Source organism: Paramormyrops kingsleyae, chromosome 6 (assembly GCF_048594095.1).
Source record: "Paramormyrops kingsleyae isolate MSU_618 chromosome 6, PKINGS_0.4, whole genome shotgun sequence".
NCBI classification, from domain to species: Eukaryota; Metazoa; Chordata; class Actinopteri; order Osteoglossiformes; family Mormyridae; genus Paramormyrops; species Paramormyrops kingsleyae.
Window position 1 is genome coordinate 31,326,546 of NC_132802.1, and position 14,859 is coordinate 31,341,404.

General features: G+C 38.8%; 1 protein-coding gene across 4 annotated transcripts in view; it reads right to left on the reverse strand.

The window, feature by feature from the left end:
• kcnd1 (potassium voltage-gated channel, Shal-related subfamily, member 1) overlaps positions 1-14,859 on the reverse strand; it is a 141,458-nt gene that overhangs the window by 58,141 nt on the left and 68,458 nt on the right. For 2 of the 4 annotated variants that reach the window (XM_023826684.2, XM_023826683.2), the window contains exons 1-2: positions 12,225-12,444; positions 9,206-11,006 (exon numbers count right to left, since the gene is read on the reverse strand). In XM_023826684.2, coding sequence (XP_023682452.1) covers positions 9,206-10,320 — 1,115 coding nt within the window. In that variant the 5' untranslated portion in view covers positions 10,321-11,006; positions 12,225-12,444. Of the gene's footprint in view, positions 1-9,205; positions 11,007-12,224; positions 12,445-14,859 lie in introns of those variants that run through there. The other 2 variants (XM_072713036.1, XM_072713035.1) reach the window with 1 other exon arrangement.

The following is a 14,859-nucleotide window of genomic DNA, read 5'->3' on the forward strand; positions in this document are numbered from 1 at the left end:
GTCATCCAGACTAACAATTTTCATACAGATAAATAAATTGCATCTCGACCACAGCTAGCTGACAACTGTTTATTGCATGCGTTTAAATATAATAACAAGCTGTCGTCAAGGCTGTCATCCAAATGAAAGTGTGTAGCTGCTTGATGGAACTTTTTAGCTGCTTGATGGAATCTCTTATTTGTGGTGGATCTCATACAGCAGGCATAGTATCCATCTCCTCCTGCGTTCCCTTCTGTGTTGAAGAACAAAGCTGCTACATTCATTCTGCGTCTAATAAACGATTGTCTTTTGCATTGTCATGCATTGTTTTTGCTCATATTTTTTTCTACTTTTCTTTTGCAAGTTTGTATCTATTATCATATTATAAGGGCAGGGAAAAGCCCAGATACTTTATGAACACCTGTTTTGAGAAATGACACAAGAGACAGGTTCACACTCACTGACATGTAAATGCAGAGGCTGCTGGTACCCAGGACAATTCTAGGCCTCTTCCCCAGTTCTATTGCCTTGTCAGGGCCAGGGGAGGGGGGGGGGGGGGGGGTGCATCCTTGTAGTATCAAGTCTTGTTTTTTAATTAGGATTATTTGAAAAGGCGTTTTTGTACTCCTGAGATGGTTGGCTGAGGACTGTCTGTGATCAGAGACAACACAGGGAGAATGTGAATTAGTTTGAAATTAGGGTGGGCTTTGGATATCACTGGGGGGGTTGTAGTCTCTGAAGGCAACTACTGGGGTTTAACAAAGGAAGCACCTTACTACCACAGTAGTGCGAAAGTTATTCTCCTATTTGAAGTTCATTTTAGCCCATCTGACTGGGGGGAATTTAAATATGAGCTTAGCTAGTGACAATGTTTTCCCATCACACAGTATGATTTAACCATGCAAGGTCATCCACACTGACCTTTACAAAGCAGGAAATCAAAAGATTTGTCATTCACTCATTCATTAATTTTCTGGGTCGCGTAGGTCCAGAAACTTTCCCCAAAAATAATGAGCACAAGGCAAGACATAACCATTTACCGGGTGCCAACCCATCGCAGGATTATTTATTTCAAACTGCATAAATTAGAGGATAGGTTACAACCCTCAGTCTAATGAGATGACATGTGGGTTACAAATGGTCAAGGAGTTTGAGAGATTATCGTGTTGAAGCACGTCATAGAGTTTTAACTAAACATACAGAGAGGAATACAGATACAAAGAGTCAATGATGCAGAGATGGATACGACCGGCAGCCGAGGCAAAATGCGATGATAAGTCCATTAATCAATTACAGAAAAGCTGAAATTGGCGAAACAGTGGGCCGGATAGGACAAACGTCTAATAATAACACTTAAAAATATCAAAAAACTTTAAAAAATAACTTTAAATAATAACACAGTCTGTGTATCATTGTGTCCTTACCAGTAATTTGGGTAGTATCTCTTAAGAGAATTTATCAGGTGTGGAGTGGCTTTCCCCGAAATATTTCATTAGAGGAATACTGACTAAGCCAGCAGTAAAACAGAAGTATTATCTTTTTACAATTAACTGGATTTTCTTGTACTCGACGGGGCGGGAGATGACGGCTCATTGGGTGGGACTGTTACCACACACGCCCAGTGTTGGGGGTCTAAATCCCACCACCACTGTGTGTACAGTTTGCATGTTCTCTCCATGTCACACGGATTCCTCTGGGTCCTCCGGTTTCCTGCTGCTGTGTGAAGTCACTCAGTGTGAGTCACTCAATACCTGTGTTGTGCGCCTACCCTGTAGCGAATACACATCCTGTCTGGGGTGTACCCCTGTCCTATTCTGATTGGCATCAACTCCAATGCCACCATCCAAACAAGTATTTATAATAATACTGAAAATAATTAGCTAAAAATGATTCAGTTTTTAATTTTACCAGCAATGACTGTCAGTTGTGTGCCCAGATGGTCCCTTGCTCAGACTTTAGATCCATAAAGGCTGACTGTGTGATAATAACCATTCCAACAAAATAATGTTTTATTAGCAAATGTTACAAAACTGGATTTGATGGTGCTTTTCTTTTCAGCTCATGATAGGGACAAAGGGAAAGGTCCACGTCTCAGCTGTGGACCGGTATGACTTTTTCATTTTGAGTTAAATTCTCGAAATCCCATTAGTGGAAATCCATTAGTATTTCTACTGAGACACCCATTAGGGTAACATAAGGGTTGCCCACAAATTAAAGTAACCCCGTCACACATCCACCCATCCGATTGTAGAGATTCACGCATTGGTGAGCAGACAGATTAAGCACGATTCACATAAACCCCCATCAAGAATACCATACAGGACCATGTGACCCCACCTAGACTGAGGCGCCACCTGCAGGGGGAGCCGTGGGGATCAGGTGTGATGTATATTAGGTAGATCGGGCTCAAAAACACCAGCTCAGCTTTATTGTAACCTCACCAACCTTTATTTCCTTAAATCAGCTAGCTGCTATTTGCAACCTGGTTTAACCCTTAGAACCTGACAAACGCAAAATACGTTGATGTTCCATCCATTAATCTCAGGCTTCCAAGGTATAATGCACAGACATGAATCGCATATCGTTGTAATCGAGAGAACTTACTCGATTCTGTCGTCCAAGTTGCAATGGGGTGCGCCAAAGTATTCCAGAGTAATTCTTATTTCCTTTCTGAGAAAAAACATTCTTATAAGCCTATAAATAATGGGTTAGAAAAACACTCAAAAATTAGCTGGAGTTCTACTACAAATAAGAAAATGCAACATTCTGTTTATTAGGAAGACAATTACTTGATATTTTTGTAAAATTCTGCAAAAGTTTGCATGTTTGATGTTAAGAACATAAGAAATTTACAAATGAGAGGAGACCATTCGGCCCATCAAGCTCGTTTGGGGAGAACTTAACTAATAGCTTAGAGTTGTTAAAATCTTAATTATCTAGCTCTGATTTAAAGGAACCCAGGGTTTTAGCTTGCGCTACACTAACAGGAAGAAGCCATTTGGGACAGTTTCATGCTCCCATCTTTGTGGGAACAGTTTGGAGATGGCCCCCTCCTGTTCCAGCATGACTGAGCACCAGAGCACAAAGCAAGGTCCATAAGGACATGGATGAGTGAGTCTGGTGTGGAGGAACTTGACTGGCCTGCACAAAGCCCTGACCTCAACCCGATAGAACACCTTTGGGATGAATCACATAAGTTCAACAAGTTACCAAACGGATGCTAAATCAAAGATATTAATTTCCGCCTGCCACTAACCATGTATTCCTTCACAGTACTAAGCCATAGAAAGGTCCCCAATGAAACCCCTGGATTCCCACATCATAGAGACTCTAATCTCAACATTTATTAGATTATATTTGTAGTGCCTGCAATTTTTTTATATTAGATGACACTAAAATTTGAGAAATGGACACAAGTAGTTTCTGTTCAAAAGGATGGTATTAAAACCGTAAGCATTTATACATCAAATTATGACATACGTAAGTAGCCCAGAATGTCCTGAAAACAAAGCCATAAAGCATATTTGGGAAACTCATATACATACCATGTAACAAGCCTAAAATCAAAGGGATAGAAAAATGCTCAAATATAGATAGGGTGGAAAGGGTTAATCTCTAACAATCACACAAGAGCCCTTAAGACTGACCTCATCTATGCCCTTCAGATTTTTGATCCCTAGATCATGCTCCACTCAGCTGTCTTTGCCCAAAAAGATTTACAGTAGCTCTACTGAGATTTACTTGAATGGTGACCCTTTAAATTCTGGCACTATGAAAGCAATGACAGATTCCCTGAGTGTTACAAACGCATGACTTTCGTTGGTTTCGGTTTCGCATGCATGCAAATATGGCATGAAGAAGACATTGGGGACAGTGAAGTAAAAATCCAAATGCTTCCCTTATGAGCTCGTACAGTACAATGTACCCTCTGCAGTTTTCATTTTTTTAACCCTCTCCATAATTTTTGCATGTTATAAAATCCTTGCTGATCATTCTATGACTGCGGCACTGGCTATTTTTGTGTCTTGAGCAACATGAATAAATAAATAAACAAACAAACAAACAAACAAATAAATAGATAGATAAATAAATACAAATAAATAAATTGATTAATTAATTTAAATGTACCCTGGAATTTCTGCATTTTTATGCACATCTTAAGAGGAGTTTTGACCCAACGCAGAGTCTCACGCTGTGGTATTTATATTAGGATTATTCGCTCCTGGGTGGACTTTCTGTTTGTAACTATGGACATTTACTGAAATTCCTGCATTCATCTCGACAGCCCAGCTTTTACAAATTTATTTAAACTTTTTATCAAAGTGCTCAAGTTACACATATCCTTACTGCCTCAAAAAATATATTAAAATAAGCACATGTCTATGCTGACTATGCCATACAGTATTCTTGCTCTACTGACAGCCCACAACTTCAGCCTGACTTCCACAATCCGTCACTACCCTTAAAGCAGACAGGACCAAGTTAGCTTTCATTTTCGCACTGCTCATAGATAGAAGGTACTTTGTCGATGGCATAGATTTGAATACTGGCGATAAGGACATGTCCCTACTAATATTGTTGGAGTGCTGTACATGTTCAGGTGACTGGCAGTTTGGGGGCTGATTTTGTCCCTAACAATTTTAAAAACAAAGCCTTTGCCCTGGCTCTTTGTTATTGCACAGCACCAATGACTTTTCCCCTGACTTATTATTCTTGTCTAACTGTAACAATGAATTTAAATGAAATTCTGTTTATTATAATTTTTTCATTGCTTTTTGTTTTTCAAACCAAAAATAGGTAGTAACCCTTCAAACAAATTTGATTATTTTTTAAGATGATTTTTTTTCTATTTTTTTAATATGATTTTTTTTTCTATTTTTTCAATATGGATTTTTTCAAATCTCATGCAGGACACTTTGAATGACAGCAGACACAGAAATGGAATCCATTGAAATATTTCAAATAATTGAATATTGAAAACACAGATCATAATAGATAGATAGTAAATTTTTAAAAGTATCAACATTTTATTGGAGAAAAACTTTCATAACAAAAGTCAATCACTCAGAAGTAATAAATTTTAATGCTGGTGTTTATTTTATATATTATGTCTTTTTTATCACTTTTGCTACCTATAGGTAATGAAATTAATATATAAAATCACTTAATTAGTTTAGTTTGTGTAGTATCCCTCGGAATAGTAGCCTAGTTCTTCTTATTTTCTGTTCTGGGTATTATTTTTAGAGCATTATTTCAGTACTTTGAGATATGCTACACGTATATATTTAAAGATACAGATATTTATCGGTATGGAAATGTTATTCTATTCTATTCTGTAATATGAAAGATCCAGATGTCCTCTTAGAGCTGTATTAAAATATTAATACATCTGAGTCTGTTTCACTTACAGCAGTGGGAACCTGACAGAAATGGATCATTCCTAACTGGGTTACTGTCAGCTTATCTTTGGGGGCCATTATGAAACCAAACCATGTGTGATTCCAAGGCTAAAAATGTGAGGTATGTGTTTTTAACTACTTTAAACAGTTTGCTAGGTACTTCTTCTTTGTTACATCCAATGACAAACACTCTTGGAAGCTTGCATGTCTCGCACAAAATATGAGTTTTTGGTGTTGTTTTTGTTTGTGTACCAGCACTCGAACTGTCTGTCCAGAAGCTGGCCAACTTCCTATCGACATTTATGACTGATGCACACTGCTGAAAAAAAAAACAAATCTGTTGTGCTATGAAGCTTTTTATTGTTGAAGAAAATTTATAAATATATAGAAGAGAGTTGACACATTATGCAGGATTCGTGTTGTGTTTTTTGCGTCATTGGAGATTATAAAACGTTTTTTATATGAAGCTTTGCTTTAAAGGTTTTATATATATATATATATATATATATATATATATATATATATATATATATATATATATATATATATATATATACACCTGTATTTGGTATTCATTTTGTGTCTGGTGTTTTGTTTAATACCTGCTTGAATAACTGGAAAGTTATATATTAATAATTTGTAATTAAACAACACATGATACCTTAGCATTAAAAATCCAACATCAAATGCATTCACAAAAGAAATGCAGAGGTGTCTCTCATTTAACTGACAGAATGCTTTCAGTCTCATTTAAATATGTCAACATTCTGTGCTAACTCAAATGACTTCATTCCTTGAAGATTATTGGCCTGGGTCTGGAAATAGGCCCAAGGTCAAAAGAGGAAGAAAAAAAGGTAGATATTAAGTTCCATTAATGAGAAATCAAGTCAGCCGCCGCCAGAGACAGGGTCATGTAATTGCAAATAGAAACTTGCACTCATTGAGCGGAGTCTCAGAAGAGTCCAGCTCCTCCACTCCACACATCACACATTATAGTCCTTTCTGTCCTATGCACAATAGCATTGGAGGGTAACACTTAACAAGCATTAATCAGTGAAAACATAATCAGGGACTAGTTTAACAAAAATGTGATAAAAGTGACATGTAGTCATGTTAAAGTAATGTGGGTCTGACACAGAAACCATGATACAGGTATTAAGAAAAGAAATGAACAGCACCGAGCTCAGTGTCATATAATATAATATAATCTGATAGACAGAAAGGCAGAGGTCAGGGGAAGCTCTGACCTCTCAGCACATTTAACCATACGCATTATGCTTCTTTGATGTGTTTATTCATATGCTTGTAGGTATTTGTTCCATGACATTCATAGCCATTCATATAGAAATTGTGTGTTTCATTTTGCTTTTTCCTTCTTAAACTGCCAGTCTCTCCGGGGTCAGGCAGCATGTGGGATCTTTTCGCTGCATCCTCGAAAGGTCAAGCCCCCATCAAGACGATAATGGGTTGTTAACTGCATTGAGATCCCCTCAAGGCAGATACCTTACAATATGGTGCAATCTGTTATTCAAAAGCTTTAATATCCATCACAGGGACAATCAAGTGCCTGATGTCTTATTCTTTAAACCTTAGTGGGGAAAAATCTAATATATATACACTTCCTGTGTAATGTTTAATTTTGCTAACTACCTGTCAACATTCTGTCATTTTTCATCTGTTCTGTATCACATTACAAAGGTATGTGTGGACTTCAGATCAAGATCCAAGCAGATTGAGAAACTATACCGAGCCATTTTTATCAAGTTAAAATTGTGTATATACTGAATGATGTAATTGTGCTGTATGGTATAAAACACCATTAATTTAGAGGTTTAGGGCCATAATAACTTCACTGCCTGACGACATACAGATTACCAGCAATATACGATTCGTAGTCATAATTTCCCAAGTTTTATTATGTGTCTGTCTGCCATATATACAGACTGTGGACTTTTATAGTCTGCAACTGCAGAACTGTGTACATTGTGTACAAATGTGTATGCATTGTGCATTTCTGCTTGTCTTACACTGCACTGTAATTCATCCATTTATCCATCCATTCATCCATTTTCTGCCCACTTATCCTGGTCAGGTTTGCAGGGGTCACCACAACCCAGGAAGTGTATGACACAAGGCTGGGGAACAGCCTGGAGGGGATCCATTAAAGGGTGCCATTAATCCCTCCATCAGTCCGAGGACAGCGGACTGACAGATGACAGACATCTTTCATTCCCCGCTAAGGTAGCTTCATGTGGTATGTTTGTTAACCTGGAAAGATACTGCATTGCTTATCTTCACCTTATATACTTAATTGTATCTCAGTCTGGCAAAAAGAGCAAAATAAGGAATTGCAGAAAAAAAGTCGAAGCTTAATAAAACAGCACTAAATGTAGTTACCTATGAGCAGCAGCACCATCTGCCCAAAGCGCAGAGCAAATAACTGATGCTGGAGTGATGCTACAGATATCAATTTTCAGCAGAAAATCAACATCACTCTTAAAACCTTTTTCCACGTGCAAACCTGTATTGATTTCAACAAACATTTTAAATTTAGAACCATTCAGTTCAATCTATAATTCCAGAAGGAAAAGCACACTAAACAATGCTGGGTCACACATTTTTCCTACATAACATTCCTTTAAATTCACATTTTGCTGCAGTATTGACAGCACTAAGACCATCACAAATGTATAAGCAGAAATAAAATGGAAATAAAAGCATTCCTGTTGACTGTGTTGAGATACATACTGATTTCTGTTTAATGGACTGGAGGATTGCCAACTACCTACAAAAAAGGCAGGATGATTCAGGAAGTAAAAACAAAAAATAGGCTTGAGCACAGTATTATTGTTTTTGAAAAATAGCCTTTTTCGTATTGCGTGCATCTCAGCTTCATGTAATCTGCATACACTCATATAACAATAGGATTCACAAAGCAAGAAGAAAATAGAGTTATTTTTTTCATACGTAATTGAAATATGACTTTAATAATGTTGCTTGTAGCAATTGAAATTGAAATTAAAAAAAGATCATGATGTTAGGGGCCATAATAGCTGGTGCCATGTGTACCATGTACTTTACAGGTTTGTGTGGTTTCTTCCAAATATCTGAGAGTGTCAGTTTAATATGGGAACACAATGATGGTACATAATTTCCTGAACCTTCTGACACTTCAAATGAGCTACTGTATCATAGCATCTACTATGATAGAACCATTACAATATGTAATACTGTAACACACGATGATGATAGATAGATAGATAGATAGATAGATAGATAGATAGATAGATAGATAGATAGATAGATAGATAGATAATGAATTATTCACATGAATTTCCCTGGTTCTGCACTGAACACTTGCTTGCTTATTTATCATTGCTTCCCGTTCAATATAGCAGTGAAGAGCATTAATTACAAGTCAACAATAACTCAGCAACTGAACAATAAAGCTGACAATAAACTCTGAAATGCTTAGTATCTGTATGCTGTACGATGAAACAGTCTTCAATATTTCAATACTAGTAACAAGCTATCAGCACCTTCAGTGTTATATCAATTATTATTCGTGGCACACATGCAACCCAAGAGACCTGGATTGTGAAAGTATTAGTCTTCGGAGCAGTGTAGCTGAGCACTGGTGCTTCTAACTTTGGAATACTCACTCAGAGCTCCTTGGGATCTAGCTGAGAGACTGTTCCCTGGAGTAGGATATCTATGATTTAACATTCATACCTTCTCAAAGATGTGTAGTCAAAAAGCACACCTCACAGTCTGAGATTAATATACTCTATGAAACGAAAGTAGAGTATGGAACACAAGACACTTACCCAAGGGTAGTCATAGTAACGATGGTGTACCAGAATGAAGCAGGGATGCTGGTGAAGTTAGTGCCCTTGGTTCCCTTTTCAGCATAGTACATGACAGTGGCAAAGATGATGATGGCCATAGTAAGTGAGAAGAGCAGGAAGCCAAGCTCGGAAGCACAGCTTTTCAACGTGTAGCCTAGGATACGGAGCCCCTGGGAATGGCGGGAGAACTTGAAGATACGGAAGACACGAAAAACGCGCAAGGTGACGAAGGCTCCGCTCACATCCTCGTTTTCTGGCATGACCAGGCCGATGTAATAGGGCATGATAGCCACCACGTCGATCACGCTCATCACTGAGCGCATGAACTTGCAGCGACTGGGCGCTGCAAAGAGCCTCATCAGGTACTCAAAGGTGAAGATGAGTACACAGGCGGTGTCCATGCAGAAGAAGGCTAGTGAGTACTTTTCCCCACAGGGGAGGTCCTTAACACTCCCCTTAGGTGGCCGGCAGGGTACAGTTTCCACCACATTGGCAATGACCGAAACAGCAATGAAGAAGCCAGTGACATAGTAGAAGACCAGGGCCATGGTGCTGGTGTGTGGGTTTTCAAAGGCCCTCCACAACCTCTCACGTGAAGTACTGTCAGGGGGCAAAGGGATGTCAGTGGCCATTTCAGCTTCTGTATCTTCAGCTAGCCGCTCTTGGTTCTCCTTCTTGCGGTCGCGGTACTCCTCCATGCAGCAGTCACCAATGATCTCAGGTACAATGCCGTAGAAAGCCAGTTCCTCATCGAAGGCCTGTATGCACTCATGCCTAGGGTAATGAAGCTTGCCCGTGCGGTAAAAGTTGAGTATGTGGCGGAACATCTCAGGGTCTCTATCGAAGAAGTACTCTTGGGTGTCCTCATTGTAAAAGAACTCCTTTTCTGAGCTGCCCAGCAGCGTGTCGGGGTAACGATCCAAGGTGTTCTTCCAGGTCTGGAAACGCAACCCGCTTACATTCACAAACAAGATCTCGTCGTTGCGGCTCTTCTTGTCCACAGGCGGCTTAGGCATTGATTTCTTAGCCAATGGGAGCCAGCCCACAGCAGCCGCCCGAGCAAAGGGGAGCCAAGTCGCCACGCCGGCCGCCATGTCTGCTTCAGTGGCTCACCTTGTGACTCGAACCGCGGAGGTGTTTAATGACAGAGTATCTGATGAGTTAAGGCCGGACCTTTTCGAAACAAAAGGAAAAGAGCCAGCCTTTGGGATCTGGTCATTCGAACAGCAGGAGACCAGCGGCAGGTCTGGCTTGGCGACTTATACCCCTCTCTGTGTTTCTCAATGACACGAGAATTTAAAGCGCGTGGAGGGTCTGTGGAACTTTATTGTGACCATTGGTCTATAATCACGTTGTCAATGCATTAGCTAGAGGCCTCTAGACACTAACTATTGAACAGCTAGTATGCTCTCATGTCGATCCAAAAAACAAGAAGAAAAAAAATGTCGCACTTGTTCTGCGATAATGTATGGCTTATGTAAAATGCATTTAAAGGCTTCCAGCAGTGCTTTGGGTCTCTTGGTTGACGCTTGATGTTGATGCAGGGCTGTGGGCTTTCAGATTCACATGAAAACGTGATGGTGGGTTCCGAAGTTGCAAGGCAGACAATTTCCCCTCGTCATTCTCCACGGTCATGTAGCTCTTCAGGTTTGATTATACAGTCCTGCTGTCTCTCCCCTCTAGCATGTGTTCAGCTTTCCTGCTGTCTAAAAGGTTTTGTAAATTGAGACCGTTGTCGTTTAGACATCGCTATTCCTTGTATGGCTGTCCTTCTATGTACCTGTCAAGACACACAACACAGGCAGCTTAGAGACTGTGCAGCACAGGCCGGTGAGGGCTTGATGGAGACGCTCTAACTGTTTTCATCAAAGTCTGTTTAAAATGTGGAGCCTCAAAGTACAAACATTGACGGCCCCTCTTGCGAATAAAAGAGCAAGACGTACTTACACTAAAATAGCCACATTCATTTCTGAAAAAGTTTAAGGCTGTTGTGCTAAAAATATAACACAGACAGTACTACATTTCATTTAACAACATCACCTAAAACTCCAAAGCACTTTTTATCAATTTTTCAATAATATGTGTTCAAAATCTAGACTGGTAATAAAAAAGTAAAATATGACTGGTAGCTATCTCTAGCCTGTAATGTCTCAGTGGCCACAGCGTAGATATGAACTATGGTAGGTTGTTCCACTGCAATTGGAGTCATACGTTACAGTTAAAGAACAGGCAAACAAATAACCGGTAGCACACAATACAGGAAATACTGCAAAAATATTTCAGAAGAAATAAATTAGTTTAATTTCAAAAGGCAGGAATGTCGTGTTTTTGTGTCTTGTTAGATAAAACAAGATGATATATAGCAAATGCTAGTGTTTCTCTGGGTGTCCCTGTTGCACATACCAAAGTAAACAAGGGAAACAGTGGAGAGGAATACAGGCACATTTCCCAGAGCACGCTCTGCAATCAGGACCCTAAGCATATCTGACAAAGGGATGACCCAACCCAGTTATCTTCTTACTGCCTTGCACTCCAGCCTAAATAAAATATCAATGCGACTACAGGCAACACTGCCAGTGAATTTCCAATTTCCAAGACACAGCCAACTCAATAAAAAATCAGCAGTTTGGAAATTGAAAACCAACTTTAATACTAGTGTGACTCCAATAGGTTCCTGAGCGTGGCTGCAGTCCCGCTTTAACCACATACCTTTGTCAAGACTAGTAGAGTCTTAAACCAAAAAGAAACTTCCTGCTCATGCAGGGAATTAAAAAATAATTACAATCTTGTTCTGAAAGTGCATCCAAAGCCTCCATTTTTTTAAGCATGCACTGTCTGTCAAACCCATATCATAATATTTCAAATTTACACTTCCTGTTCCCATGTACAGCATGAGTGCTGATATATAAGCATGAATAACACATTTATACCCATATATGCCCATTTAGTGTATGTAGGTTTCTTGCTCCTGGAATCACTTATTAAAGATCATAGTTACCTTATAATATGTCTGGATCTGGAGACGACTGGTCTGGAAGAATCCAGTTTGTCAGAACAGAGGAGGAAGAAAATGTGAAGGCAAAATGCAAAGCGAAGAACGAGGGCTGCTGCTGCAATCGGACCACATCCTACACAGAAAGTATACGAGTAACTGCTACAGTCTGCTCCAGCTTTTACATTCGCTCTGCTTCTCCTCTGTGCAGGGTTTGCTTGGCCTTTTCCACTCTGCCTCTCATTCGCTTGCTCGACCCCCCTCCTTATTGCTTAGTGCTCTCTCTCTCTCTCTCTCTCTCTCTCTCTCTCTCCTCACAATGTTTGCCACATAATGGAACTCGAGCGAATCTGATCATAGGAGGGACTGGGAGAGGAGTGGATGAAGTCAGTGTCGGATAAGTTTAGAAAGCGCGTTTGTGATATTTTGAGTTTATTGTAGAAGTGAATCACGCCCAGTCTGAGCGAAAATGTCTGAGTGATATAAACATCTACAAACTCGAAGATAAATTCCTTTCTTTAACTTGTGTATCACAAGAAGCTTTTTTTTAATCATATTTTGCCGATATTAAACCACTGCTGAAACTAACCATGACACTGTTACTCTAAATCAGTTAAGACCCAAAAGAACGATTTGGATTTAGATGATTAAAAACACTGTCCATAGTCTCTTGTTTGAAATGAAACTTAAAGAGAACAGAAACAGAAAAATACAGTATTTACCCACCATCTGAATTATTAATGTAAATTAAATCTTCTTTCTGCAGCCTGACACTGTTGACATGACATTTCCTTGACAAAGATGTAAAAATAGAAAATGTTTATTGTCATGATATACTGCAGGTAGTCAGCACATTGAAATTTCCATGTCATACCACATCTTGCTCTCTTTGAAACTCACACATGGTAGTTGGTAGTGGCTAACAGGCAGGCGTTTCCACACTAAATTACAATTGCAATGATGCCACTCAGAAACTATATTGTAAATTTTATACCTAACAAACTTACAGAACTCCAAGTATCAGTTACCAACATTTCACCAGAACAATACAATGTATATATTAGCATTCACATTTACACAATTTGAAAGGTATTAGTGGTTCCAGGTTCTATTTTCAAGTTTTTTCCTCAACATAATGCATAGTATTGATTTTTGTACTGAAATGTTAAGATAAACTGCAAGTCAAAAGGCATCTGGGAAGTTGTAACTGATAACAGAGACACTTCAACAATAACACGGTAACATGGTACCATCTATTGATTTTTGCTGGCATAGTTGACCTTAACTTTACTTCAGAATACCAAATATGGAGAAAAAAAACCTAGTAAGTGGAAAGATGACAATGTGTGTGTGTGTGTGTGTGTGTGTGTGTGTGTGTGAGGTCCATGTATACCTTACCTTGTGGGGACCAAATGTCCCCACAACGCGATAAGTACCTGTTTTTTTACCTTATTTTTATAAAAATCCATGACTGCAATGAAAAAACTAGATATGCAAAAACTCTTGTATTTTGTTTGGTTACTTATGGTTATGGTTAGGGCTGGGTTGGGGTTAAGGTTGTCATAGTTAGCATTAGCATTTTTCCTGTAGAAATGAATAAGTGGTCCCCAAAAAGATATGATTACACGACTATGTGTGTGTGTGTGTGTTGGGAGGGGGGGTTTAGCTGACTTTCAGAGGCAGACACTGAAATTGATGTGTACATTCCACAGGTGACCCATGTTTAAATAAAAAGAAAATTCACATAAAACACACCAGCTGCCTTTTATAAATCTCTGAGGATTTTTGGAGGCCTGAAACGTCCCGTAAGTGCCCCTGTTTTATTATTCCATGGTTCATTTTACTATTGAGGATCAAAATATTATATACTTTACACTCATAATTACTGTACATCTGTCAGATTAAATAATTCATTCTGGAGACTTTTGAATCAATGACAATTTATTATCCTCTAAAGAAATATTCTCAATATATAAGTGAAAATAGAAAATGGCAATGCTATATTCAGTGTAGTACTCTGAAAAGATGACTGGTCAGTTTCAGCCACTACATGCCTCTTCACAATAATGCAGTGCTGCTTAAAATAAAATATTACATACACATGGAAGTCAGATTTTAAAACGGATTTGTAAATTAAATACTTCAAGCAATTATGACATGAAACACAACAAAAAAAAAAATATGAAGACTATAAAAATTTAATGGGCGTTAATTATACTCATGACAGATTGTTGTATAAGGTAGACTGAATAATTTGCAATATAACAAAACACAACAGAAAGGGATACATTTTATGGGCTTCTTGCGGAGTGCATGAAGTTTATCAATTATTTAAAGACTTCCGAGAGATTCTCCACAGACAATGCAATGGGTTCGAAAAAAAAGGGAGGAAAGTGAGGGACATAAAAACGAGATCAAAAGAGAGCGAGAAACATAGACAGCTGAAGCTGCAGTCCACTTTCAGCAGCACATAAACATTTCTGTGATTCTACAGTTTTACTTAGTGCAGCTCACTATTTAAGTGCAAGCTACATGTATCCTAAGGCCTTGTTAATTTGAATAATTTACACTGGGGTGGCATCTGTCTCAGACAGTATAAGTGGTACACTCTGGACAAGATGCCAGTCCATCATAGGGCACC